Source organism: Polypterus senegalus, chromosome 6 (assembly GCF_016835505.1).
Source record: "Polypterus senegalus isolate Bchr_013 chromosome 6, ASM1683550v1, whole genome shotgun sequence".
Taxonomy (NCBI): domain Eukaryota; kingdom Metazoa; phylum Chordata; class Cladistia; order Polypteriformes; family Polypteridae; genus Polypterus; species Polypterus senegalus.
The window spans coordinates 6,161,775-6,189,214 of record NC_053159.1 but is presented as its reverse complement, the minus strand read 5'-3'; the positions used below and the strand labels follow the sequence as shown (position 1 = coordinate 6,189,214).

At 43.5% G+C, this 27,440-nt stretch overlaps 1 protein-coding gene across 2 annotated transcripts in view; it reads right to left on the bottom strand.

Annotated features, from left to right (window-relative positions):
- abca12 (ATP-binding cassette, sub-family A (ABC1), member 12) overlaps window positions 1-27,440 on the bottom strand; it is a 275,097-nt gene that overhangs the window by 123,774 nt on the left and 123,883 nt on the right. The window contains exons 20-28 of one of the 2 annotated variants that reach the window (XM_039755333.1): window positions 25,620-25,711; window positions 20,752-20,886; window positions 18,703-18,806; window positions 15,366-15,565; window positions 8,591-11,905; window positions 7,280-8,158; window positions 6,226-6,329; window positions 5,072-5,163; window positions 535-782 (exon numbers count right to left, since the gene is read on the bottom strand). In XM_039755333.1, coding sequence (XP_039611267.1) covers window positions 535-782; window positions 5,072-5,163; window positions 6,226-6,329; window positions 7,280-8,158; window positions 8,591-11,905; window positions 15,366-15,565; window positions 18,703-18,806; window positions 20,752-20,886; window positions 25,620-25,711 — 5,169 coding nt within the window. Of the gene's footprint in view, window positions 1-534; window positions 783-5,071; window positions 5,164-6,225; window positions 6,330-7,279; window positions 11,906-15,365; window positions 15,566-18,702; window positions 18,807-20,751; window positions 20,887-25,619; window positions 25,712-27,440 lie in introns of both variants that reach the window. The other variant, XM_039755332.1, reaches the window with a different exon arrangement.

Genomic DNA, 27,440 nt, shown 5'->3' with positions numbered 1-27,440 from the left:
AACCATCCATCTAAACCATCTCACGAAAAATGAGGTCTGCTGCAAATCAGCAAAGTCATTCTGAACCTTCAATAATTACGGTCCTCCATTTGCATTAAATACGTTAGACCCGAGCCATGGCTCAGCAATTCCGAGGCCTTAAGCATTCCACCTTGCTGCCTGCCAGCCACCACCAAGGAGACAAGAACAGTACTGAGGGGCCTACCAGACCCCCCAACCTGAGACCAGTAAGGTGTCAAGTGACAGGGCACTCAGATTCTCAGGCACAACAGTGGCACCCCTGAATATTAAACAGCATCCAGACTCTCACGGAGTCCGTGCCACATCACATCAGAGTGTGCCACTCGGCTAACAGCGGGCATGGAATAAAACTGAAGAGTCTCATTCATGTACTGGATTAGTGCCATCATTTGCACCAGCGTTGGTCCCACTTTAATGACACCTTTACGATGTGACAATTTCCATTTCCACTGGTGGATTTTACCCAGTTTAAATTCACTTTCCAGTTTGAGGTTAAGAGAAATAAAGTCATACCAGTTAAGCTGGAGTTCAAAGTTATTGATGCCAGAGAGGAAGTACGCCTGGACGGCATCTGAATTCGGTGGGCTGTCCATCCAGTTGCTTGTGAGACGTTCGGAGAGGCTCAGCAGGGATACGATGGCTGGCAGAAAGGTCTGGCACACAAGCCCCGGGGTGAAAGATGCCAACTGGTAGAGCTGCTGCACCGAGGTGAGCTGTTCAATGCGACACACCACACTTCTCAAGTCTTGGGTGACAGCCACCTGCAAGGGAACACAAGACATGACACGTGAGAAACGCGAGACCTACAAGCAGGCATGGGAATAACGTCGGTGAGGTCGCTTCATCGGCGCATTGAGGAAGAACTAAAGGCTGGCATTTCACATCACGTGGCTCTTCTCACCTTTAGCTACACATTTGTTACTACCGAGGAACTGAGAGGGCTGTGCGACTGGAGCAACGGTGAAAGGAGAAGAAAGAGATCTGGGCGTCCACCCGTCTAGCCATCCATTGAACAGCCTTTAAGTCGGGTTTAGTTTTGAAGAACAAGCATATCCTGGGCTCCTAAGCCCTCAGCAAATCCATCCATCCATCTTCAAATTTTGTTATCCATTATTTGGATACATTTTGCTGCTTACTACCATATTCTGGGCACTCAGACCTTCAATAGCACCATCCACTTATTCTTTCCTTCCACCATCCCTCAATCCACCTTATCCATTATTTTCTCTGTCCATCAAATACTGGTTATGGTCTTGCAGAACTTGCGTATCCTGACCTCTTAAACATCCTTTTCTCCTTCCGTTTTTCCATGCCATGTGCATACTTTTACTTCTTAGGAGTTTGAAACCTAATTCTTCATAAATATCATCTGTCCATCCACCCCTTTCCTCCATTGTTTACTCCATTCATCTGTCCATCCATTGAATAGGCTTTTATAATCCTGAGGAACTAGCGTGGTGCGGGCTACTGGACCTTCAGTAATATCTGCACTGTCTGGGAAACGGAAGGCTGTCCACAAAGCATTGAATACGAGGTGGAAATCAGCGCTGGACGGATCACGAGTCCATCACACTCACACACTCATCTGGGGCTCAGCACTTAGCCTCACACACATCTTCACTAACGTCCAGTTTAATTCAGTGTGAATGGAGCTGTAGATGTAAAACTGAACTTCTGTCCTCTCTCCGTTAGCATAGCGGGTCTCGACGTTCAGTCCTGGGGTCCCCTGAAATGTCCCAACACACTTCTTCTCTTAATTGGACTCCAACTTGATGTAAGCAATCTGTTACTTTGATTAGATTGCAATGTGTGGTGTTATGGGTCCACAGCTCGCTTAGCATTTATCTTTAAATAAATAATCCCGCACTCGGCGGCTTAGCGAGGGGGCGTGGTGGCCATTGCAAGCCACGGGGCGATCTGCGGTGTGGGCCTTTCTCACCGAGTGCACAGGTAAGGGACTGGCCACATCCGCGATTGTTGTTCCCGTGGCTAATGTGCTGCAGCTGCTATGGCCCCTCGCACTATAAATAGAAGCGCGAGTCGGCTGGGAGAGGGGAAATGAAAAAGAAAAGAGAGGACGGAGGTTACAGGGAGCGAGTCGGTGCAAGAGAGACACACGGAGCGGGTGGGCAAGCGAACAGGCGCTCGTGGGCCGCTGCGAGGAAGCTGAGTGTTAGGCCGGCACCCAGGAGTTGGATTTGAAGGGAAAGACAGCGGGAGTCGCGAGGCTTGGTGTTGTAGTCCTTGGTGTGGGCGTCCTGGAGACTAAGGAGTCTGGGATGAGTGCCAGACCGAAGACAGGATCGGGAGGTCTCCACACCTGTGCTTGAGTAGCTGCTGCTAAGCCCAAGCGGGAGAAGCAGGTGAGACGCTAACCGAAAAGAAGCACCGAGCTTGGCATTGTCATTTGTTTTAGAAATTGCCTCCTAAAGAACGTTTTAACCTCGTGTTATGGTGTATAAAATCTGTACATTTTGGTTTCCATTATATTTTGTTCAAGACAAGACAACAGATGAAATTAACAAATTAAAGCAGGTTTTCTTCCCTTACACCTTACTTTTATAAGACTTGTTCATAGCTTCATGCTAATTTGGTTTTATAGCCTGGGAAAGGATGCTGAGTTGATACCTCAGGCTATTGATGGATGGACATCTGGAACAACAATGTGCTTTATGGCCTAGGACAGGAAGAACTACTGATGCCTCCGAGTACATCAAAGGTTTTGTTGTGTGGGAAAACAGACAGTGAAATAATTCATCAATCATTTGGACAGCCAGCCAATCAGGTGCATGTGTTTTGAAACCAAGGCTTGACATTTCATAATAAATATGCCTTGGTTTGGAAAGAAGAAGAGAGAAGCAAAAGGAGAAGAAGAAGAGGAACGGTCGTCAGAAAGGCATCATGAACATCGATTGCTAAATCAAACGCCTCCCTGGGACATTCATCCTTCTCATCTGTAACTTTTTCGTAAGCTTTTTCTAAAGACTATAGACTTCAGATTTCCTATCACTACCTATTTTCTAGTATTCTTTGTTCTTGTGGTATTATTATTATTATTCTTGTAATAAATACCATGCTGCTTTTAACTTTCAGTGCTTTGTCTTAATGTCTGGAGTGATTGAAGTAATAAGTTAGATCTCTTTGAGCACCTGGTGACAGCCGGATTTTTGCCATTATTTCTGTGCTGCGAGGTTTATATGGCTGAGAGTGAAGAGCGCTATACTCAACAGAAGGGACAGATACGATAAAGAAGGTATTCTTGGCTGATGAATGGCCTATAGTCAAGAGTGCTGAGTCTTTGTATGTTTAAATGTATTCTTGTAGACCAAAAGTAATATTTAGGTCTGAGATATCACTAAAACATCGTATTGTTGTTCGTGCCGAAAATAAGTAAGTCTCTTGAAGTGCTGAGTGACTGGCCGTTATTCTTATAGCACTTGTGTGGTTTAAAGTGTTAATCCGAGTGTGTGTGTCATTCATGGGGCACTGTTGTGGTTAGGGTCTGTGTGTGTGTGTTCATCTGTGTGTGTGTGTGTTCATCTTAAAGTGCAACAGTAGACCAACCCGATAACGAACTTGACGAGAACCCTTACCCTTAAGGAAACAGGGAAAAGGGCAAGTGGAGGGAAATACCACGATAATACACCTCGTTTTAAAAGGATTGTTTTTTGTAGCGTTTTTAAACCTGCACGTTTTCTTTTATTGGATTATTTATTTAATGCTCAAGACTTTGAGTCACTGCACTTGATGAACGCTTTGTTTTTGTTTTCATCTTTTAAATGAAAGCACTTTTGCACTTTTTGAACCATCTCCTTGCTATGTTGTTGCCTCCACTGTCTAGCTCATCTCAGTGACATCATCGATGGTGTTGGGTTCAAGGGCTTCCAAACAGCAGATGGGAGCGTGGAGCCGAACCCACATCGTCACATTTGGTGGCAGCGGTGGGATTCTGCACCACCTATTTCTACAAACCTTTGCAGTTTCTCTCTGGTATAGGATGATACAGAAACTGAGACAATGTTACTTAAAGTTGCTATTATCTGCTGAATAAATAGTCAATTCATAGCACTTCATATCCACTAAATGGCAGCAACAAGTTAATACAGTGGCACCTTGAGATACGGGCGCTCCAACGTACGAGTTTTTTGAGATACGAGCCGTCACTAGGTCGATTATTTGCCTTGAGTTACGAGCCAAAATTCGAGATCCGAGCCATCAACGAGCTTGTCGCCGCACATTCTGAGGAACTGACGACGGAGGAGTTGACGGAACTACAGACGCGGCAACATACAGAGGTTCTGCAGGAGACTGGCATCGCGGAGGAGGTTAACCTCTTCAAGTGAGATAAAGGGAAGTGTTGGCAATGTGGGAAAAGGTTTCGGACTTTATTGAAAAGAAACACCCTGAAAAAGTTGCAACTGATCGTGCAGCGGCGCTATTTAGTGACACTTGCCTAACTCATATCAGAAACTTTCTAAAGGGGAGAAAGAAACAAAGCTCCTTGGACAGGTTTCTATTGAAACGCCCTGCGAATGAAAGTGACGAAAGCGTGGCAAAAAAAGAAAAAAGTAGTGAAGAAGAAAATGAAGTTAAGCGAAAGTGAAGTGAAAGAAAAAATGAATACAAATACGCTAATCGGCCCCGCCAACATCTGTTGATTTCTTTAGATTCTCTTTTATGTATTAGGTTTTATTTTGTTTGTATACAACATGTGTTCATTATCAATACATTTTGCTTATGTTGAAAACATTTAACAAAAAAAAGAGGCTGGCACGAATTAATCTCATTTCAATTCATTTTAATGGGGAAAACTGATTTGAGATACGAGCATTTTGACTTACGAGCTCGGTCACGGAACGAATTAAACTTATTATCTCAAGGTACCACTGTACTGTGTCTTATTAAAAGTACTCCAGAAGGATGAGACTTGGTTTATATAGAATCGCTTCTTCTAAACCAGCAGCCCTCCATCCTGTGTTGGGCCTTAGTCACAGTACAAGAACAGAGCGGGTCGCTTCAGGACCATTGGAGGGGACCCTGAAACTCCTACCTTCTCTTTCAGTTTAGCACTTGCACTTCCATTCCCGCTCTCGGTAAACAGTTTTGTGAGGTCCGTGCCCAGACTCTCCCACAGCACTTTGTCTAAGAACAAAAAGAAAAGATTGAGATTTAGGACACTGAAGACCATAACATTAAAAATACTGCCCGGATTGTAAAAAGCTGAAGACTGACACGATTCAATATTTTAAAAATTCTCAAAATCATTTATTTTATGGACCTTCCATATTCAGATGATCAAATCAGATTTTGTTTTTGCTTTGTAAGACCCAAAGAATGAAAGCTGCTGTATAATTAAAGCCAAAATGATTTGAAATGGCGCCTCCATCCTTCTAATATCTGAGTCCAATGATTCCACTACACGGTCCTGCACAATCAATATGATAGATAGATAGATAGATAGATAGATAGATAGATAGTCAAAGGCACTATATAATAGATAGATAGATAGATAGATAGATAGATAGATAGATAGATAGATAGATAGATAGATAGATAGATAGATAGATAGTCAAAGGCACTATATATAGATAGATAGATAGATAGATAGATAGATAGATAGATAGATAGATAGATAGATAGATGATAGATAGATAGATAGATAGATAGATAGATAGATAGGCACTATATAATAGATAGATAGATAGATAGATAGATAGATAGATAGATAGATAGATAGATAGATAGATAGATAGATAGATAGATAGATAGGCACTATATATAATAGATAGATAGATAGATAGATAGATAGATAGATAGATAGATAGATAGATAGATAGATAGATGTGAAAGCTATAGATAGATAGATAGATAGATAGATAGATAGATAGATAGATAGATAGATAGATAGATAGATAGATAGATAGATAGATAGATAGATAGATAGATAGATAGATAGATAGATAGAGTAAAGGTGCTATATGATTGATAGATAGATAGATAGATAGATAGATAGATAGATAGATAGATCAATAGATAGATAGATGGTCCCAAGGGGCCTACGCTCACCCAGCTGCCGTTCTTGCCGTTATTTCAGTTTCATTCCATGGTCACTTTCCAGACTTCCTAATACTTGACGGCCTTTCCTTCTCTTAGCCTTACCTTTCACTAAGCACGAGTCTCAGGCCACGGCCATCATAATCGTACCTTGAGTTGCGTTTGCCAGGCTCAGCGTCACATTGGTGAGTAGAGATGTTGAGGAATTCTGGAAGGGGATCAATTTGATGACACTTGTCAAGATCTGAAAAGTCCTGAAAGATAAAAAGAAAGTGAATTTGTGATCCAAGTCCATGCAGATCAGACGTCAATTAGGATGTACTGAGTGGTACATTTGAGAAGAACGGGATGAACGTCCCACATTCTCCATCCTCTCCCCACTCACATCACCACCCTGGTAGTCGCCCTTCAGTTTCTTCAACACTACACAGTCTAGCAGTTTTTCTAAGTCCTCACCTCGGTGAATACTGAGCTGCTTTTAACTCACCAAAATGTAAAGGAAACGGAATTATTAATTCTAATTGTAATGTATGGTATGACAATTTTTGACCTTGATACAGGATCCCATCTATCTTGTTGCTCTTTGATATCTTTTTCTTTATGATGCCACGGAGAGTGGAGAGATGTTGCATGATGGTTGGACATGCAGGTCTCTGGACTCGGACATGTAACAATAAAACTACTGGGCACTTTCACCCACCATGAGAGTCTCTGCCAGGGACAGGTGAGCCCTCACAGGACTGGACTTAAACTGCATGGCCCTTGATGACCTTAAAATGGTGGGTCTCTTTGCTTTCTTCTGTCTCTCTGCACTGTTAAGGCTGCCTGGCCTCTTCTATCAGATGGTTGAGTTCTTCCAGGATTTGTGCTCACTTAGGTTCCATGCCATTTTAAAAACATTCAAAATCGCCAACTCAAACTACAGAACAGCCATCTTCAGTCTTACACAAGCAATTATTTTGTGTTTTCGATTTGATCACATGTGATCCTCTGTGATTCAATGTTGTGTAGCAGTAACAGTGAAATGTGGAAACTCCCAAGGCGAGGCAAGACATTTTGTAGGCACTGTAATTAGTTACAACAGCGCCTGACCCAAAGTGGACTGGCCCCCATGGAATTTGCCCCCTAGCTCTTTATAATATTCATTACATACACAAGTGATAACACCACAGCTCACATTTTTGGCAAGCGGCGTCATACTCACTCAGAAATCCAGTCAGACGAGTTGCTCAAAGGCGCACTTTCCAAGTTGCTCTTCAACATTTGCAGCACGTTTGATGTGCTCTTCAGGGCGTAGCTAGGTGAGAAGATTTCCAGAACGTTCTGAAGTTCACCGACTACCAGGGCTGTCACCTTAACTGCTTTTATCAAACGTGTTTTGTTGAGCAAATCCTGCAAATTTCTTACAAAAACGACAGTGTCGTTAAATCTCGTGCTGACTGCCTGCGGGGTCATTTTATTTGGGATGACTCCGAGAAGTCTTGCAAACGATCCTGACATGGCGTTTAAGATGTCCGCAGCCGTCACTGAATTTTTTGATGTGTACACAGACAGAACCAGATTCCTCACAATTTCATACGTGACATTAAGATAGTGGCTTTGTTCCGTGCCCACCAAAGCTACGACTGCGGATATTAAGTTATCTAATTCCTGAATTGTGCCCGAGAAATTTAACAAAGCTAAATTAGATGGAAGTTTATTCTGGATAAAACTTCTCAACATGGCAGAGAGCTGAATAGCATTTGGGTCAAAGAGTCTACTGGTGTTGGTGACCATTGGAAGAGAATCTGCTAGCACCACAGTAATGTTGTTAATTATTTGGTTGAGCAAGTCATTGATTTTTTGGTCATTTGGACCAGAGGGTCCATTGGTGTTAAGGAGCTGTGGAAGAGAACCTACTACCACCATAGTAATGTTGTTAACCAATTGGTTGAGCGCATTGTTGATTTTTTGGTCATTTGGACCAACAAGTCCAAGGGTGTTGAGGAGCATCGGTAGAGAATCTGTTAGCACCATAGTAAAGTTGTTAATTAGATGGTTGAGCAAGTCGTTGATTTTTTGGTCATTTGGATTAGAGGGTCCATTGGTGTTAAGGAGCTGTGGAAGAGAACCCGCTACCACCATAGTAATGTTGTTAACCAATTGGTTGAGCGCGTTGTTGATTTTTTGGTCATTTGGACCAACAAGTCCAAGGGTGTTGAGGAGCATCGGTAGAGAATCTGTTAGCACCATAGTAAAGTTGTTAATTAGATGGTTGAGCAAGTCACTGAATTTTTGGTCATTTGGACCAGAGGGTCCATTGGTGTTAAGGAGCTGTGGAAGAGAACCCGCTACCACCATAGTAATGTTGTTAACCAATTGGTTGAGCGCGTTGTTGATTTTTTGGTCATTTGGACCAACAAGTCCAAGGGTGTTGAGGAGCATCGGTAGAGAATCTGTTAGCACCATAGTAAAGTTGTTAATTAGATGGTTGAGCAAGTCACTGAATTTTTGGCCATTTGGACCAGAGGGTCCACTGGTGTTAAGAACCATTGGTATAGAATCTGCTAGCGCCATAGAAATGTTGCCAATTAATTGGTTGACATCCATGATTTTAAGGCCATTGGGAAGAGTGAAATTTTCCAGAAAGCCCAAAAGGCTGTGAAAGGAGTCTGCAGTCATATTTGTGATGGTTGCCAAGTTGGCAGGACTGTCAGAAGAATTTAGGAAGGCGATGAGGACTTTTATCATCTGGTCAGAGGGGTAAATACTCGACATTTGTTGTTCAGTCAGAAGCAAAGAGAAACTGGCCACGATCTTGTCTAGCGCGTTAATGTATGGACTTAAACTCGCTGGTCGTGACATCAGGAGATCTTCAACTATGGAGGACACCTCGACGTACGGAGATGTTGCTGTGGATGTGTTGGTGTACATCTGAAGTAAGGTGTTTAAAGTGGTTATAGCTGAGAGGAGAATGCCTTGTTCATCGGGAGTGATGGGGGACAGAACGCTGGCATCGACAGAACTTGTAGAATTACTCGTTTGCACTGAATTTATTATATCAGCGAAAACTTGGTGAAGAACAGGAATGACCGGGATGTCGGTCTGTAGCAAATTACTTTCTGCCTGCACCAAAGTTACAAATTGGTCTGCCACGCTTACAGCAGCCAGGAAAACATCAGTCATGCCACCCGCCGATTGTGTCATCTGTAATATTTTATTATAAAGGTTTATAATACTTGTGGCTAAATCCTCAAACCCTTGGCATGTCTGAAGATAGCCAGAAGGTAACGTGATATTCACGATTTCAAAAAGATCTTGCCACATAGCAGTTATGGAGCAAGAGTTAATGGCCCCTCCAGGAAACTGATAAATACTGGTAAAGTGCGAGAAGAAGTAAAGCAGGTCGGACAGGCTCTTCACCACCGCCTCATTCCCAGAGATATTTGCTATGCTCAATTCATTTTCAACAATTTTCATCGAGCTGTTGAAGAAGTTCAAGATGCTTTCCATGTCGAGATTTCCCGAGGCATGGAGCCCCAGAATCAGACCGATCTCATCTTTCAGGGAACTTAGGCTGCTCAAAAGAGTTCCGGCGTTCATATGAAACACGTTGGCAATCAGACCAAGTTGGTTTTCCGAGGGTAGGCTACCAAACAGAGCGACGAGTTCATTCAGGGCCCACAATGGTTCTATGTCATTAGAAAGGACTTGCAAAATCAGAGTGCTGGCGTTTACTTTGAGATCAGATTGAATAAAATTCAAAAAGGAAAGAACAAACAGGAAATTTTCTTCTGTGAGGGTCTGATTTTGCAATACTGGCAAGTTAAGCGAAGATATTATACTTTCCAGAACGAACGCAGAAAGGTCGAAAGAATTAGTAACGTTACCGGACACCATCAAATTTTTACTTAGATTGAGAAGTGACGTCAACGGTGAAATCACAGATAGGGGCAGCTGTTTATCTAACAGCAGACTGGCTGTTATGAAATCGACTATGGTGCTGTATTGGTTGTGGGTTGTACTTCCTTCAAAAAGAGAGGAAACTTCCTTCAGCAACATGAACTCGGTTTCAAGCAGACTTAGTTTTGTTATTAAAACTTCCACTTCAGCGGATTGCAGTGCACTACGGTTGAAAGCAGGTACCAAATACCCAGAATCTTTCTCGAGGAGTTGCAGTAATCCCTCCACGAGTTGAAGCGTTTCAGCCGTTTGATTAGACGTTACGTTCCACCGCACCAAGTCATCCTTCACTTGTTGTAAACTGGACACAATATTATTCAGTAAGTTGTTAATTGAAAACTGATTCTGGAAAACCTTCATGGTGAAGTTAACTGCTTCCTGGAGTTCACCGCTGACCGCTGTTTCATTTTTGGTCATTTTAGTTATCCAAAACTCAACCATCGGCTCAATGACGTCAATAATTTCCCCTGAATTTGTTGTTGCGTTGAAAAGCTGGAGTATCTCCTGGACACGTTTACACGTCTCGTAAATGCACTGTGCGAGATCGGATGGATCGGAAACGTTGCACTGCTCCTGCCGCAAAGCTGACTCAATGCTTCTTGTAAACGCCCTCAACTGCTCCAAAGGAGGTAAAGTTTCTGAAAATTCATTTATCGACATCGTGAAATTTATCGTGACTGCAATCTCATTAGCGCTGGATGAGGGATCGATCAAAAAGTTTCGAATAGCTGCAAAAATCTTGGATAAGAATTTGACTTGAGGAGCCGGGTCCTGCTGTGGGTTTAGCGATGGCAGAACGGCAAAGATCAAACTCTCCGTGAGGTTGACATAGCTTAATAGGTGCGCTTCCTGACTAGGAATTGAATTCAGTGCGTCCAACGATGTGTTTGGCCAAGCCGTCCCATTCTGAGATGTGTTGTACATTAATAAAACAAACTGGTAAATTTGGGAAATGATCAGACTACAATTTTCAGGGTTCATCTGGCAGTCTTCTACAGCCTTCAGCGTTGATAGGATCTGACTGGTCTTCTCGGGCTGGGAGAAGGTTGTCACGAGATCTGTGAATAAGAGCGGAATGCTGTTATTCGTCAGATTCACTGAACTTTCTGTTAGAACGCTACTCAATGATGACAGGAGTTGTATGAAAGACCCGCTGTCCCCGTGCCACAGTCTGCTTATATTCAACATCTGTTGGGCCATGGGTAAGACAGTCTGCAGCGTCGGGTCATTGTCGATGTAATTTTTGAGCACGGTTGCTAAGGAAGCAATGAAAGTCACCCCAGTGGAATTATTTAGCTCCGTGAAATTGACAAGAGTGTCCAATGCACTCAATGCTGTGTCTCTGTGGGACAACACGTATGGCGAAAGAGTGAAGTCCACCTGGGGAAGTGTCAGCAAGACGGCATTTACCAAATTATAGGCTTTCTGGACAGCCTGCACTACAAACTCCATGTCTGTGTCCTTTACAGAATTCCACCACGTCACAAATTCCATAGCTCTCATCAAGACCAGCGTGGTGTCATTTGTGTCTATGAACCAACTCAAAAGCCCGTACATTGGTGAGCTGCTTCCAATGATATTTAAGCCCAGCAGTTCCGTGGCTGCGGCCTGCATGACTTGTTCAATCAGGGCTCCATCCACCAGCTTGTACACATCTCCAGCCCCTACTTGGTCCATGGAGCTGTCGCTTGTGTTCCCAAGGAGGTTCTGCAGGAAGAGGTCCAGTCTTTCTTTCCAGAGCTGGGAGGTGTTCATGCTGCCTTGTGTCAAGAGGTTGAATGAAGCATTGAGCAGAAGCTGAGCTTCACTACTGAGGAGCTGCCCTCCTGTGCTTGGGTGGAAAATGGAAACGCTCTGGGAAATGAAACTCCAGACTCTATGCAGCAACCTGAAGAAGAGAAGAGAAATTAAATGAAATTCACATATGGAGATACCAACACATGTGAGAACGAGACACTGAAAATAATGTGACGGACGTCAGCACCTTCAGGGCTCAGAAAAGGTGAGCAATGCCAGCCAAGTTGAGAGGGGGCACCACTGTTAACCACATCACCTTTCATGCCGGCAGTTCAGAGGGATGGTGACAGGCGACCTCACTTCCGCATTCCTTCATCAAAGCCCCGTTCCTTTTGGGAAAGAGCAAGAGGCCACCATATTTAGGCACTGATTAAGAACCTGCAACTGAAGCCTCGTCCACACTACCATGTCATCCTTTATAAATGAAGACATTTGTAGCTGGGCTATATAATAATAGTATGTTCTATGTGCATTTCGCTTCATCGTCCCGTTTACTGTCGGTTATATGTGCGTCAGTAAATGTTGTTCTCGTAAGTGAAGAGGGGAAGGATGACGGAAAGAGACCGCAGCCCCAAGATGGAAATTGCCTGTCAGACTCACCTGATACATTCGGGACATTGCATATTTAAAAAAGAGGAGCGAAAGGCAAACAAGGACGAAGAGAGGAGGGAGAGAGAAAAATCGAGGAGCGAAAAGAAGACAATTTAGCCGTTCATTTATCAACTTATCACTGCCGATCATTGCTTTAGTCCACTGCTTGCTTTTTCAACATCCAATTCAACATCACGACAGCCAGCACGGAGGAAGCCTGGGGTTCGGATTTATCCCAGCCATTGCCAGGACTTTCACAGTGAGGTAATTTTGTTTTCGGGAAGGAGCACAATAATTACAGCCAGTATCAAAACCGGCGGACTTTATTAACGTTGGACTCATTTATCACCACATTTCAATTGCTGTGTGTTTGAATTTGTTTTACGTGTTTTTATTTATTGTTTAGGGGCAAAGGGAGGGTTCAATGTATATACTTGTATATTCAAGTTTTTATATAGTGTTATGATGTATAAAATCTACAAAGCATTCTCTATATTTTTATTAAATTTTGCTCAATCCTAACAAGATGAATTCAGATGCAGGACAGTTGTATAGGCATTATGATAAAAAAAAACATATCCTCTTCCCTTACACCTCACTTTTATAACAGTTGTTCACAGCATAGTGCTAAATTGGTTTTACAGCCTGGGAAAGGAAGACTTGCTGATACCTCAGGATATTGATTTACTTTATGGATGGACATGTGGGGCAACAATTGGTTTACTGCCTGGGAAAGGAGGACATGCTGATGTTTTAGGCAACATCAAAAAAACTTTATTATCTGGGAAAAGATATATTAAAGAGTTTGAGCAAAATTCATCCATTATATTGACAGCCAGCCAATCGGGTGTATGCAACAATCATGTGTTGTGAAACCCATCCATCCATTATCCAACCCGCTGAATCCGAACACAGGGTCACGGGGGTCTGCTGGAGCCAATCCCAGCCAACACAGGGCACAAGAACCAATCCTGGGCAGGGTGCCAACCCACCGCAGGACACACACAAACACACCCACTAGGGCCAATTTATAATCACCAATCCACCTAACCTGCATGTCTTTGGACTGTGGGAGGAAACCGGAGCGCCCGGAGGAAACCCACGCAGACAGGGTGGAGAACATGCAAACTCCACGCAGGGAGGACCCGGGAAGCAAACCCAGGTCTCTTAACTGCGAGGCAGCAGCGCTACCACTGCGCCACCGTGCCGCCCATGTGTTGTGAAACCACGGCATGAAATTTTATTTTAAATATGCATTGTTTGAAAGCAACATCAGAAGAAAAACAGCGACGACGAAAGAGCGACATCAGAGAAGAAAACAAAGACATATGTGATCAGTTTTCATCCGATCATTACTTAACAGCATTTTTATGAACATCGATTGCTAAATCAAACGCCGCCCTGGGACATCACTGATTCCTTTCAGTAAGTTTTTTTTAAGACTGTTTTATCCAGACTTTACTATCGATCTTATTTTCTATTACTTATTATTGTTCTTTAATAAATATTAACTAGTTTTCATCTTTCTATGCTTTGTGTTAATGTCTAGAGTGATTGAAGTAATAAGGTAGATTTCTTTAAGCACCTGGTACACCCGAAGATTTGCCATACACTCCGTTCTGTGAGGTTTATTAAGGCTGAGGGTGAGAGCTCCACTCAATAGTAGGGAACAGTATGTAAAATAAGGCATTCTTGACTGATAAATGGCTGATAGTCAAGAGTGCTGAGTCTTTGTATGTTTGAATATTTTCTTGGAGAAGTAATATTTAAGTCAGATATCATTAAAACTTCGTATGTTGTTCGTGCCAATAATAAGTAAGTCTCTTGAAGTTCTGAGAGAGTGACAGGCTGTGTAATTCTTATATAACTTGTGTGGTTTAAAGTGCTAAAAGTTAGCCAGCTGTGTGTGTGTCATTTGTAGGGCACTGTTGTGTTTAGGGTCTGAGTGTGTGTGTATCTATGTATGTGTGTGTTGTTATTTAGGGTGCAAGAGTAGACCAATGCAATAACAAACTTGACAAGTGTAAGGGGTAAACAGACGATAACACATATAGTAATTAGTCACTGGTGTCTTTGGGATAGTGGTGTTTTGCACGCACATATCTAAGTTATTGAATATTTGTTTGTCTTTTTCATTTACGATATATCCTTGTTTGATTTTACATACCTGTCTACTGTTTCCAGGTTATTTCGTCGTGTGGGGAAAAAAGTACAACTTGTAAGGAGTACGGCTTGTTATTAAAACAAGAAGCCTCAGGTGATCCAAGGAATAGTCTTGGTAGCATAGTGGCCGGTCTGGGTAAGGGGTTGGCCGTTACACATTAGTCTCTTCTTTCACGTTCTGTCAAACATTACCCTGGCATTTTTAACCCCCCAAAATCTTCAGAGTCATAAACGTCTGAAAACACCAGCTCAGCTTTGTGGTGTAGTCAGCAAAATGCAGTTTTTCAAAAATGCAGTGTCTAATCGCACTCTGATTTGATTGTACTAATCTCATAGCCCTTCCCTGATTGGATTCTGTTCACGATTGCTAAATAACGCAATAAGCAATGTCAGAGGTCACTACCGAAGTGACATTGTGCAGTCACGGGGTATTAAAGTTACTCTCTGTGCTCACATTGTGCTATCCTGTTTAGATTGACTACATTTCCCATTTAAAAAGCTGCTAAAAAGCTATACAGAACAGGCTTCCACTAGGGGGCAGTGGTCCAGTTTCATAAAGTCTGTTCTTCACATTTGTTAATGTATGGTTGGCAGCACAATGGCCCAGAAGTGAAACACTGTGCCCCCTTAGACTGTTCGGAGAAGAGCGGGCAGACAAAGCTCATTCCTAGGCGTCTGGCTCTTTAATTGGAAGCTGGGAAAACGGCCATCAGACGGCACTAGGAATTGATGGCCCACACATTTCTAAACCTTAGGAAAGAATCCCAAAGAATACATTGGATCTGAGAGGGACTTACGTTTCCCAGGGGTCACTGCTGGCACTTCCATTTGCTTGACTGAAGGAGGCGCTAACCCAGCTGTTAACATATTCATTGGTGATGTTATACTCCTTCAGCCAGGGACATTTCTCAGTGATGAGCATTTTTACAGCATCTGTGATCATCCACTGAAGCCGTGCGTGAACGTCTAATGGCACACCACTCCACGGTGACAACCCCTGTGATGGAAAGAATAAAGAGTCACTTTTACAGAGGGTGGTCCCATTGTATCGTTCACACAGGAATGAAATGACAAGATGACACAAGACAGATCAGGATTCAAGTTGGCCAAGGACCACACTGGTGAGCTCAGTGACAGCAGAAAGTCTAGAAAACCCACAGAAGACATCTGTGCTGCTGGATGTTTGAAGAATTCTGTCCTTGGTGAAGAAGGCCCTCTTCACGACAACCAAGACCACTCTGTCCGGGAGGTAGACCCGTCATTGTTAAAGTCTACAATCAAAACTTCAGGAAAGTAAAGACAGCGGGTTTACCACAAAGTGCAACCTCAAGCATGGGAAGGGCAGAAAATACTTTCTAAAAGCCTGTCCAGATCTGGAACAATTTTCTTTGGACAAAGGAAACTAAGATTAATATGTACCAGAATGGAGGATAGAGAAGCGTATGGAGGAGAGAAGAAACGGCTCATGATCTGTAGCATGCCACATCAGAACATCAAAACAATCGAGACGAGATCAGGCCACTCAGCCCAACAAAGCTCGCCAGTCCTCTCCACTTCTCTCTTCTAAAATAACATCAAGTCGAGTTTTGAAAGTCCCTCAAGCCTTACTGTCTACCACACTACTTGGCCTCTTATTTCAAGAGTCTATCATTCTTTGTGTAAAGAAAAACTCCCTAATGTTTGTGCGAAATTTACCCTTCACAAGTTTCCAGCTGTGTCCCCGTGTTCTCATTTTAAACTCATTTTAAAGTCACCGTCTCGATCCACTGCACTAATTCCCTTCATCATTTTAAACACTTCATTCGTGTCTCCTCTTCATCTCCTGTAAAGGCTCAGCTCTTTAAATCTTACCTCATAACTCATCTCCTGTAGCCCTGAATCATCCTAGTCGCTCTTCTCTGGACCTTTTCTTGTGCTGCTGTGTCTTTATGGAGACCCAAACTGCACTCAGTACTCCAGATGAGGCCTCACCAGTGTGTTATAAAGCCTGAGCAGAACCTCCTGTGACTTGTACTCCACACGTCAAGGCGCTATATAACCTGACACTCTGTTAGGCTTCTTAATGGCCTCTGAACACTGTCTGGCAGTTGATAGTGACGAGTCCACTCCGACTCCTAAATCCTTCTCATGAGGAATACTTTCAATTTCTTCTCATATTAAAGTCACCGTCTCGATCCACTGGACTAATTCCCTTCATCATTTTAAACACTTCATTCGTGTCTCCTCTTCATCTTCTTTTCTTTAAACTGTAAAGGCTCAGCTCTTTTAATCTTTCCTCATAACTCATCCCCTGTAGCCCTGGAATCAGCCTAGTCGCTCTTCTCTGGACCTTCTCTTGTGCTTCGATGTCCTTTTTGTAGCCTGGAGACCCAAACTGCCCACAGTACTCCAGATGAGGCCTCACCAGTGTGTTATGAAGCCTGAGCAGAACCTCCTGTGACTTGTACTCCACACGTCAAGGCGCTATATAACCTGACATTCTATTAGCCTTCTTCATGGCTTCTGCACACTGTCTGGCAGTTGATAATGTTGAATCCACTACGACTCCTAAATCTTTTACTCTTCATGGCTTCTGAACGCTGTCTGGCAGTTCATTGTGTCAAGTCCACTACGACTTGATTAAGTCTTTTAATCTTTCCTCATAATTCAACCCCTGTAGTCCCTGAATCATCCTAGTCGCTCTTCTCTGGACCTTCTCTTGTGCTGTTATGTCTTTATGGAGACCCAAACTGCACCCAGGACTCCAGATGAGGCCTCACCAGTGTGTTATAAAGCTTGATCAGAACCTCCTGTGACTTGTACTGCATATATCAAGGCGCTATATAACCTGACATTCTGTTAGCCTTCTTAATGGCTTCTGAACACAGTCTACAAGTTGATAGCTTAGAGTCCACTATGACTCCTAAGTTCTTCTCGTATTGTGACCTTTATATGTGTCCCAGTGTACTTGGTGAACTCATTTTAAAGTCACCGTCTCGATCCACTGCACTAATTCCCTTCATAATTTTGAAGACATCAATCAGGTGACCCCTTAATCTAAAGGCTCATCTCTTTAAATTTTTCCTCATAACTCAACCCCTATAACCCTGGAATCAGCCTAGTCGCTCTTCTCTGGACCTTTTCTTGTGCTGTGATGTCCTTTTTGTAGTCTGGAGACCCAAACTGCACCCAGGACTCCAGATGAGGCCTCACCAGTGTGTTATAAAGACTTGAGCAGAACCTCCTGTGACTTGTACTCCACATGACAAGGCGCTATATAACCTGACAGTCTGTTAGCCTTCTTAATGGCTTCTGAACGCTGTGTGGCAATTCATTGTGTCAAGTCCACTACAACTTGTAAGCCTTTTAATCTTACCTCATAACTCATCTCCTGTAGTACTGAGTCAGCCTTGATGCTCTTCTCTGGACCTTCTCTAGTGCTGTTATGTCTTTATGGAGACCCAAACTGCCCACAGGACTCCAGATGAGGCCTCACCAGTGTGTTATAAAGCCTGAGCAGAACCTCCTGTGACTTGTACTCCACACATCAAGGCGCTATATAACCTGACATTCTGTTAGCCTTGTTAATGGCTTCTGAACGCTGTCTGTATTTTTAGACTCAAGGAGGTCTAAAATGTCGAGATTCATCGAAATCTCAAAATGGAATCTTTGGATGATTACAATACTTTCTGTATGCTTTGTTTACAAGAAAGTAAATAGGAGGCAGCAGGGTATTACCTAAAACACCTAAAAAAGTCCTACCACCAAAAAAACAGAAATCAGAATCCTTTAAACAATAGCAGAAGTCACATAAACCAGTAAATCCTGTCATGCAAGCACACCAGTGGGATCTCCAACCAGCTCAGCCGAGGTAAGCAGTACCACAGCCGGGTGAGAGGGGGCGCTGTCCCTAATGTTCTCCTCTCCTTTTTCCACAAACCTACAAGACACGCCCAGTGAGGTCAACCAAGCCTGACAGTAAGGTCGGATGGAAGTCCAGGCAGGGGACATTAAAAAGCAGAATCCAGGGAAGGTGGTGTCGTTCTTGAGAGGACCATCAAAGAAAAAGGAACTCAGAAGAGTTTCATTGATTTTGCTGGAATTTAATTTGTTGCCATTTCTTTATTTAAAGCTGGTAATTAACATGCCACTTACATTGTCTAAGAGCATCTCAGTGACCGATTCATTCTGCAAAATGTCGCCGTGTTCCAGAATTAACTTCAAGAGGTAATAAGCATCCACTGCTGGACTTGCATTCCCTGCAGTTAGAGAAAATAAGCAACACCTCAATAATCATAAAGTCAGGAATTTAAAAAAAGGTTTGGAAAACATAATCATCACAGCCAATAAGCCCAAAGCGTTACACAAAAATCGAAAGTCAACCAGGCTACAGGTATTATGCCCAGCAGGTATCAGAATTCAGAGGGTGACTGGAAGACAAGGATGTAGTCGAAAATCTCTAGTGAGGGTCAGAAGGAGTAGAACGACTACCGGCAACGCAAGTCGAAAACTGAGAGACACAAATCAAAGTGAGAAGGAGCACAGAGAGTTCAAAAAACAAAGAAATGAAGAAGATCTGCAGGGTTTCAGAATCCGTGTAGTCGGATGGGGGAAGCAGACCCCCAGCTGACCTTTTACCCATGATTGACAGGCCATGACCTCCGAGGACACACCCCTGACAACACGGAATGCTACCCTGATAACGGGAGTTCAAAACAGTGGCGACTGTGAAATTCCAAAATGGTGGCCAAAATACATCAAAACCATAAGTATAAAGTAAAATAAAGTAAACAGGGGTTTCCAAAATAAATATCAGATTCAGAATCAGTAACACCCCCTGAACAAAAAAAACCCTGAAACGAGCAACAGATCTCAGAAAATAGAAAGCACCAAAAAGTAAAAAATAAAAAGCAATTCATAACATAGTAAAAAGGGATAAGGAAACCATTACACTCCTGGACCAAATGTGCAAAAACCTCAGATATTCATTAAATGAAATACAATCATTTTTAAAAATATAGAAAAATATGTGAAAATCCCCAGAAATAACAAAACACAAAGCTAATCACAAATTGCAACAAAATGAATTATTAAGGGCGGCATGGTGGCACAGTGGGTAGCGCTGCTGCCTCGCAGTCAGGAGACCCGTCTGGGTTCGCTTCCCGGGTCCTCCCTGTGTGGAGTTTGCATGTCCTCCCCGTGTCTGCGTGGGTTTCCCCCCAAAGTCCAGTGCCGATCCTAAATTGTCCCTAATGTGTGCTTGGTGGGTGGGTGTGTGTGCCCTGCAGTGGGCTGGCACCCTGCTCGGGGTTTTTGTTTCCTGCCCTGCGCCCAGTGTTGGCTGGGATTGGCTCCAGCAGACCCCCGTGACCCTGTAGTTAGGATATAGTGGGTTGGATAATGGATGGATGGATGAATTATTAAATAATTCATAACACCAACACCTAAATGCTCAAAACAAAACAAACAAAATGTATGAAACAAATCCTAGTAGTAATTTTTCCATTTCTATGGGGCTTTACAAATTAAAGCACTTAACGGAGTGGGGAGCCACTATTGTGGACCACCCACCTGGATGATGGGACGGCACCTTTTTTGCCAGTCCTCTCACCACACATTAGCTGTTAGGTAGTGAAGTGGTGAGAGAGAGAGAGATAGACAATTAGAGACAAGGTTGTGGTGGGCCAGGTCACTGGGATACCCTCTACTTTTTCTGAAGGGTGCTCAGGGGTCTTCTATGACCACAGAGAGTCAGGTCCTCGGTTTTACGTCTCGCCCAGAGGACAGCGCCAGTTTTACAGCCCAGTGTCCCCGTCACTTCACTGGGATCCACATTCAGAGCACAGGGTAAGCGCCCCCTGCTGGCCTCAGAAACACCTCTTCCAAGCTTTTTCCTATGATGGTCTGCCATCCAAGTACATGCTGAGCTTCAGGTGGGTGAACTCTTCTGAAGTGCAGCACGGGTCAGAGTTGCCATAAATCTACGCACGTTTTCTTTTATAAATCCCGACGTTTGCATGGGAAGTGCAGGTGGTGTGGCTGCTGACAATGGCTTGAGAAACTTGTATGTACGTACTGTCATAAAGTACAACACGGCACTGAACCCAAAACGAGTCCCTAAACCATAAGAGAACCGAGAGTAACTTCATTGATCATGAGGGGACACATTTTTTAAACTTCCTTTGCATTATTAAAGTGCCTCACCTTGGTTGCCAGTCGTCAGATACTTTGTGACATTTTGCATGAGGCTTAAAGCGGCGCCTGCCGTGTTATTTTCTGGGAGCAGATCTAGCAGGATTCTCAAAAGCTTGACATTTCCTTCAAAAGAGCTGTAATTACCTAGAAAGAGAAACAGACATTGTGGCAAATATATAAATGTTAACATTACTGTACAGTACTTGGATACATCTTTGGATGCGCTGGGACACATCGTCAGTGATGTTTCCTGAGATCATCGGGTGTTTCGGGTCTCACAACATCAGACACCCTCTCTCAGGTGACCCAGCCGGGGTTGATCACGTCCCAACTTGTGTCCCAGCAGCACTGGCCCACTTTGCGGACCTCTTGATCCAAATCCACCTCGAGGCTCTTTCTGCGGCTTCTGTGATGGACTTAATGGCTCTCCTCTTTGCAGCTCCTGTGATTCCAAGCCTGGCAAAGATCTTACACAGGGATCGAGCGGCAAAGCCTCTGCACCCTACTTCTGTGGGCTCACAGCAAGCCTTCCAGCCCTTCCTTCGGCATTCGTCAATGAGCTCCTGGTACTTGAGCCGCTTACGCTCATTTGCCTCTTCCATGCGGTCCTCCCATGGGACTGTCAGTTCCAACAAAAGGACTTGCTTGGACGATGCAGATGTTAAAACTATATCGGGTCTCAATGAGGTTGATGTTACAAATTCCGGGAACTTGAGCTGCCTGCCCAGGTCGACCCGCAGCTCCCAGTCTGCTGAAGATGAAAGGAGGCTGAATGATTTTTGCTTTGCTTGCGCCTGCTCACCAGCCCTTATGAAGGCAATTCTTCTCAGTGTTGGCCACTGCATGTGAAATGGTCTCTGCTATACACTTTAGGACCCGATCGTGTCGCCAACGGTATCGGCCCTCTCCAAGGGCAGATGGGCAGCTACTCAGAATATGCTCCAGGGATCCTCGTCCAGGACAGAGTGGACACGTTGGAACTTCACTCTTGCCCCAAACATGCAGGTTCGTTGGGCTGGGGAGCACGTCGTACACAGCTTGGACCAGGAACTTAATACGCTGTGGCTCTGCCTTCCAGATGTCGTTCCAGGTGAACTTCCTCTGCAGCGCTCCTTCCCACCTCGTCCATGCCCCTTGCTGCCGCATGCTCACCGCCCTGCTGGTCCTCACCTCCTCAACACCTGCTCGGACTTCCTCTAGGACCAATCCTCGTCTCGCCTTGCCCTGAGCCTTGTAGTACTGTGGCTTTGGGATTGCTCCCAGTCCTGCTCGCCCCGTTGCCACTGTGCCCACAAGTGCCTTGTGTCTCAGCCGAGACTCTGCCAACTCCAGTCCCTCTTGTGCTCTCCACGTCCTTCCTGTTCGCACTTCAATACCTGCTGCTGTTACTCTAGAATCTCCAGAGCCTTGGTAGACTAGGGCCTCTCTTATACGAGAAACCCTGAACTCCTCCTCCAGGCTGCTGATAGGAACCTGAAGCTTATTACTCGTTAGACTGCGAGGCAGGCCAAGCCATCTTCGAAGATGACAGCTGATCTTCCTCTCCAGGGCCTCTACTGTAGACATCGACACTTCGTACACCAACAGCGGCCAAAGAATCCGTGGCAAGATGCCATGCTGGTATATCCATGCCTTAAATCTGCCAGGTAAACCAGACTTATCTACTGCCGACAACCAAGCTTCCAGCTTCTTGATCGTTGTCTGGACTGACGCAGTATCTCTGAGGCTACAGTCAAAAACCTTACCTAGGCTAGTGACTGGTTTCTCCTTAATTGATGGTATTGTTACGCCATTCACTGAGAAGCGAAACTTTCCCTCTCTTCAGTACCATAGACCTGGATTTTGTTGGCTTGAAGCTCATCCTAGCCCAAGAAATGAGCTTAACCAGGCCCAGAAGAATCCACCTGCACCCAGGCACTGAGGTAGTGGTGACTGTCAAGTCATCCATAAAGGCTCTGATCGAGGGCTGCCAGAACCCAGACTTGGACAGGGGGTCTCTGCACTCCGTTTCAGCAGCCTTGACCAACATATTCATCGCGAGAGCAAAACGGATCACAGAAATTGTACAGCCAGTAATTATCCCTTTCTCGAGCCGATGCCAGTTTGATGTTATGCTCCCTGAAGTAACTCTCAGCCTGAAGTTACTGTAATAATCCAGAATGAGATCCTTGATCTTACAGGGTACATGGTGCCGATCTACAGTAGAGTCGTCTCAACCAGCTTGTGAGGGATTGACCCATATGCATTGATAAGGTCGAGCCAAAGCACAGCTAAATCTCCATTTCCCTCACGTGCTTCCCTTATCAATTGTGTGACGACTCCAGTATGTCCCAGGCACCCTGCCACTCCAGGAATGCCGCCCTTTTGTACCGATGTGTCAATATACCCATTCTTCAGTAGGACGTCTGTCATCCTTCTAGCTAAAATGCACACTGAGGAGTGAGATGGATCGGAAGTGCTCCAGTGTTGTTGAATTCTCCTCCTTAGGGATCCAGACGCCCTCAGCCTCCCTCCACTGTTCTGCGGTGATCCCTCTTCGCCAAATCACTCTGAGAATCTTCCAGAGGATTCGAAGGAGTCCTGGGCAGCAATTGTACACCTTATATGGTACTTGACTGGGACCTGGAGCAGAACTCGCTCTGGCTGCTGTTACCACCTCTTGAACTTCTTGCCAGGTGGGTTCTGAAGTATTGAACTCAACTATTGGTGCTGGGACCTTCAAGAGGGTTGTCTGTGGCCCTAACTCTTGCTCTCTGTCTGGATCACTCAAGGTGTTATGCAGGAAGTGATCTACCTCTTCCTTAGGGCAATCCAAACGTCCACTGCGCTTCTCTCCCAGCAGTCTTTTTGTGAAGCCAAAGGGGTCAGCTACAAATGAGGTTCGCTTCCTGGCTCTTTCAACTCTCAGCCTCCTATGCCATTCTGCTCTACGCATCGTTACTTAGCTCTTCCCTCGATTGACTTTTGTCCCCTTTTTTGTCATAGGAGTCAGGGTTCATGGTGGCAAGCAAACCCGGAGAGAGTGCTGGTGTCACACGTGACCCACTCACACAATGGCCATGTCATTGTCACCAATCGACCTAAACCTGAAGTGCCCTGTGAAAATCCCCCAAAAACAAAGGAATAATATTTCAACACCTTGTAGACAGTGACAGGGTCCAGAGCCGTGAGGCAGCTTTTGCCACGATTTCTATATTTTTATTTTGGTTTCTTTTATCTTTTCATTGTTCCTTTTCTGTGTCTGTGACATCAATACACACAGTCGGAAATCCAGTAACCAAAACCAAATGCCTAAATTGCAGTGGTAGTGAATTTAGCGAGAGATCGCGACCAAAGAGAAAAAACGAAACAAATGGTCAAACCCGGAGATCCAAGAGAGAGAGAGAGAGACGACAAAACCAGAACCAGTAACCCAGACGGCAAAGTCGACGAGCAAAAGTCAATTCCAGAAAAATGAAAAACAAAGCACGTAGTTTGCAAATAATAAATGTAACGTGAGGTGATCTTTCTGCAGTCGCCTTCGTGCATGCAAGGTGCATTGTGGGAAGGATTTCCCTGACAACACGCAATAAACAAACCTCAACATGACACTTCCTGGAAAATTAACAAAATGCCGTGGAAAAAGACGGGACTGAAAGATACACTTTAAAATAACGACTCTAAATAAAAAAGAAAACCTGATGCCAGAGAACATGTCTGGATTATTTTTCGAACTTCAGGAAAACCTGAGAAAAATGAAATACAGACAGGAATTATAACAGTCGCCGGGACACAACCGAAACTTCTGAAAATAACCAGGAGGAGAGCAAGAGAATCTGACAGAATCCAAAATCTTGGACAAACTGTCGTCCACGACGCCATCCTTTATATGTTCGCTCTGATGACTTCTGCTGCCACGCCCCCTAGCAACGAGTTATGGCTACATAGCAACGGTCCATTTAAATGACAGCACCCACAAAAATACAACTGAGCATCAGAAAAACAACAAAATATTTCAACCCCTTCGTTTTCACAAAAACGAAGCCAAAATTAAAAATGCATTTTTTCTCGTTGTTATCGGTCGTAGGGTTGGCTTAATTATAATCGTAGTGTTGTAAACTGTGTTCTGAGATTTTCCACGTAAGGACGACAGACGTTTTGAGGTAAGGCTGCTGTTTTACGGACTCAAGAGAAGCAATATGAGGGATGAAACAGCAGGAAGACGTACAACACCAAAATGAGAACAACAAATCAAACGTCAGGGACACGCGCAACAGTCGGTGAACTGGGAAATCAAAACTATCCATCCATCCATTTTACAACCCGCTGAATCCGAACACAGGGTCATGGGGGTCTGCTGGAGCCAATCCCAGCCAACACCGGGCACAAGGCAAGAAACAAACCCCGGGCAGGGCGCCAGCCCACCACAGTAGGGCACACACACGGGACAATTTAGAATCGCCAACGCACCCAACCTGCATGTCTTTGGACTGTGGGAGGAAACCCACGCAGACACGGGGAGAACATGCAAACTCCATGCAGGGAGGACCTGGGAAGCGAACCCAGATGGGTCTCCTAACTGCGAGGCAGCAGCGCTACCCACTGCGTCACCGTGCCACCTGAAATCAAAACTAAAGGCTTCAAATAATCACAAGGAGGTTTGTTATCTCTGTAAACTTGGATAGAAAAATTGGCCTTTTAGACTCTCATCTAATGGACCCCTCGATGCTGTGGCCCTTAAGGTCAGACACCGGCAACGGGGACCCATGTCAAGATGACAGCTAATAAATGACTAGGGTCTGATCTGTGTCTGTGTGTGTTTGTCATTTCACAAGTCTTCACAAGAACTTTAATAAAACCTCATTCTTAATCAGAGAAGTGTGTAGTTCATTAATTACCTCCACTTTGATTAAGCAGGGACATAACTGAAGTGAAGTCATATGAGCTGCTATTGCTGTTTGGTAGCAGGAAACTGAAAATCCATTGGAGCCTGTTGAAATACAAATATACAATGCCAATTAATAATGTAAACCCCATGTGTGAACAGTGCATTATAAACCTTTCTGAAACACATTTTGAAGTTATCATTATGGGTTATTGAGCAAAGACAGATGGGCAGAAATGACCAATTTATCCATCCACCTTAATAAAAGGACAAGAGTCTGTGTGTCTGTGTATCTGTGTGTCCATTCAGTTGATAGATCTCTGCTATTCCAACAGATGACGCATTGCAAACATTAACACTGCTTTTACGAATTGCATACCAAATGGCATATAACTATGGAGGAATATTTCGGACAAAATTAAATAAATAAATGCGTAAATAAATAAAAGTACTGTGAAATGAGAGCATAAATAAATAAATGTGTCACAAAATATGTTTTTTGTTGCTTATTTATTTATTTCATTTTGTCCGTGACATTCCTGCAAACCGTCATGAAATAAAATTGTCACTTTCACTCGTCAAAGTTGAGAGGGTGGGCTCTAACACGCCCTCTAGTGACTGATTGGTGAATCGATAGCACAAGAATTAATTTGAAAAATGCTTACTACTGCCGATGAAATGGATTCTGCCAAAGATATTACGTGTTTCAGAGAGAGAATTGAAGATTTATCGGAAGAAGGTTTAAAAGTACGACCGATTACAAGATCTATAGGTGTGATCATAAGGCGAATGAGCCAGTTTGATATACGGCTGTATTAGTTTAGGTACTTTGACATGGAATGTCCAAAGCAGCGCCAACTAATATTTTGAACTGAGTATCAGACTCTTGTTTTACGAGTATAAAGTCAGGTGCATATTTGCAGCGACTTTTTCAAGCAACTTTACAACTCGGACCAGTGTTCAAACATTGTAACAACATTGTTATTTCTTCCGATAAATCTTCAATTCTCTCTCTGAAACACGTAATATCTTCGGCAGAATCCATTTCATCGGCAGTAGTAAGCATTTTTCTAATTAATTCTTGTGCTATCGATTCACCAATCAGTAACTAGAGGGCGTGTTAGAGCCCACCCTCTCAACTTTGACGAGTGAAAGTGACAGTTTTATTTCAAGTCGTATTTCAAGATGGTCTGCAGGAATGTTACGGACAAAATTAAATAAATAAGCAACAAATAACATATTTCGTGATACATTTATTTATTTAGGCTCTCATTTCATGACATATTTATTTATTTATGCTTACATTTCACAATACTTTTATTTGCGCATTTATTTATTTATTTAATTTTGTCTGAAATATTCCTCCATATTTAACAGACAGATATGGCCCATCACGATAATTTTTAGTAGTTAAATGCATTGCATTTGTAATTATAACAGGGGGCTCATCACAAATATTAACACTGCTTTTACGAGTCATGTACCAAATGGCATATAACAGAAAGTTAGTCATTGCATTTATCATTCTAAGAGATGGCACATCGCAATCATTTTTTACTAATAAACTGCATTGCATTTCTCATTCCAACAAATAGCACATCACACACATTAACACAGCTTTTGCAATTCCCATACCAAATGGCATATAACAGAGACATGCATTGCAATTTTTCATTCTATCAGTTGGTACATCACAAATATTAACACTGCATTTATGAGTACCATACCAAATGGCATATAAGAGATATATATATATGCTATATGGTACAATGCAAACATTAACTTTGAGGTCTATATTGATTATTTACATTTCAACCTGTCTTAGATGGATAAA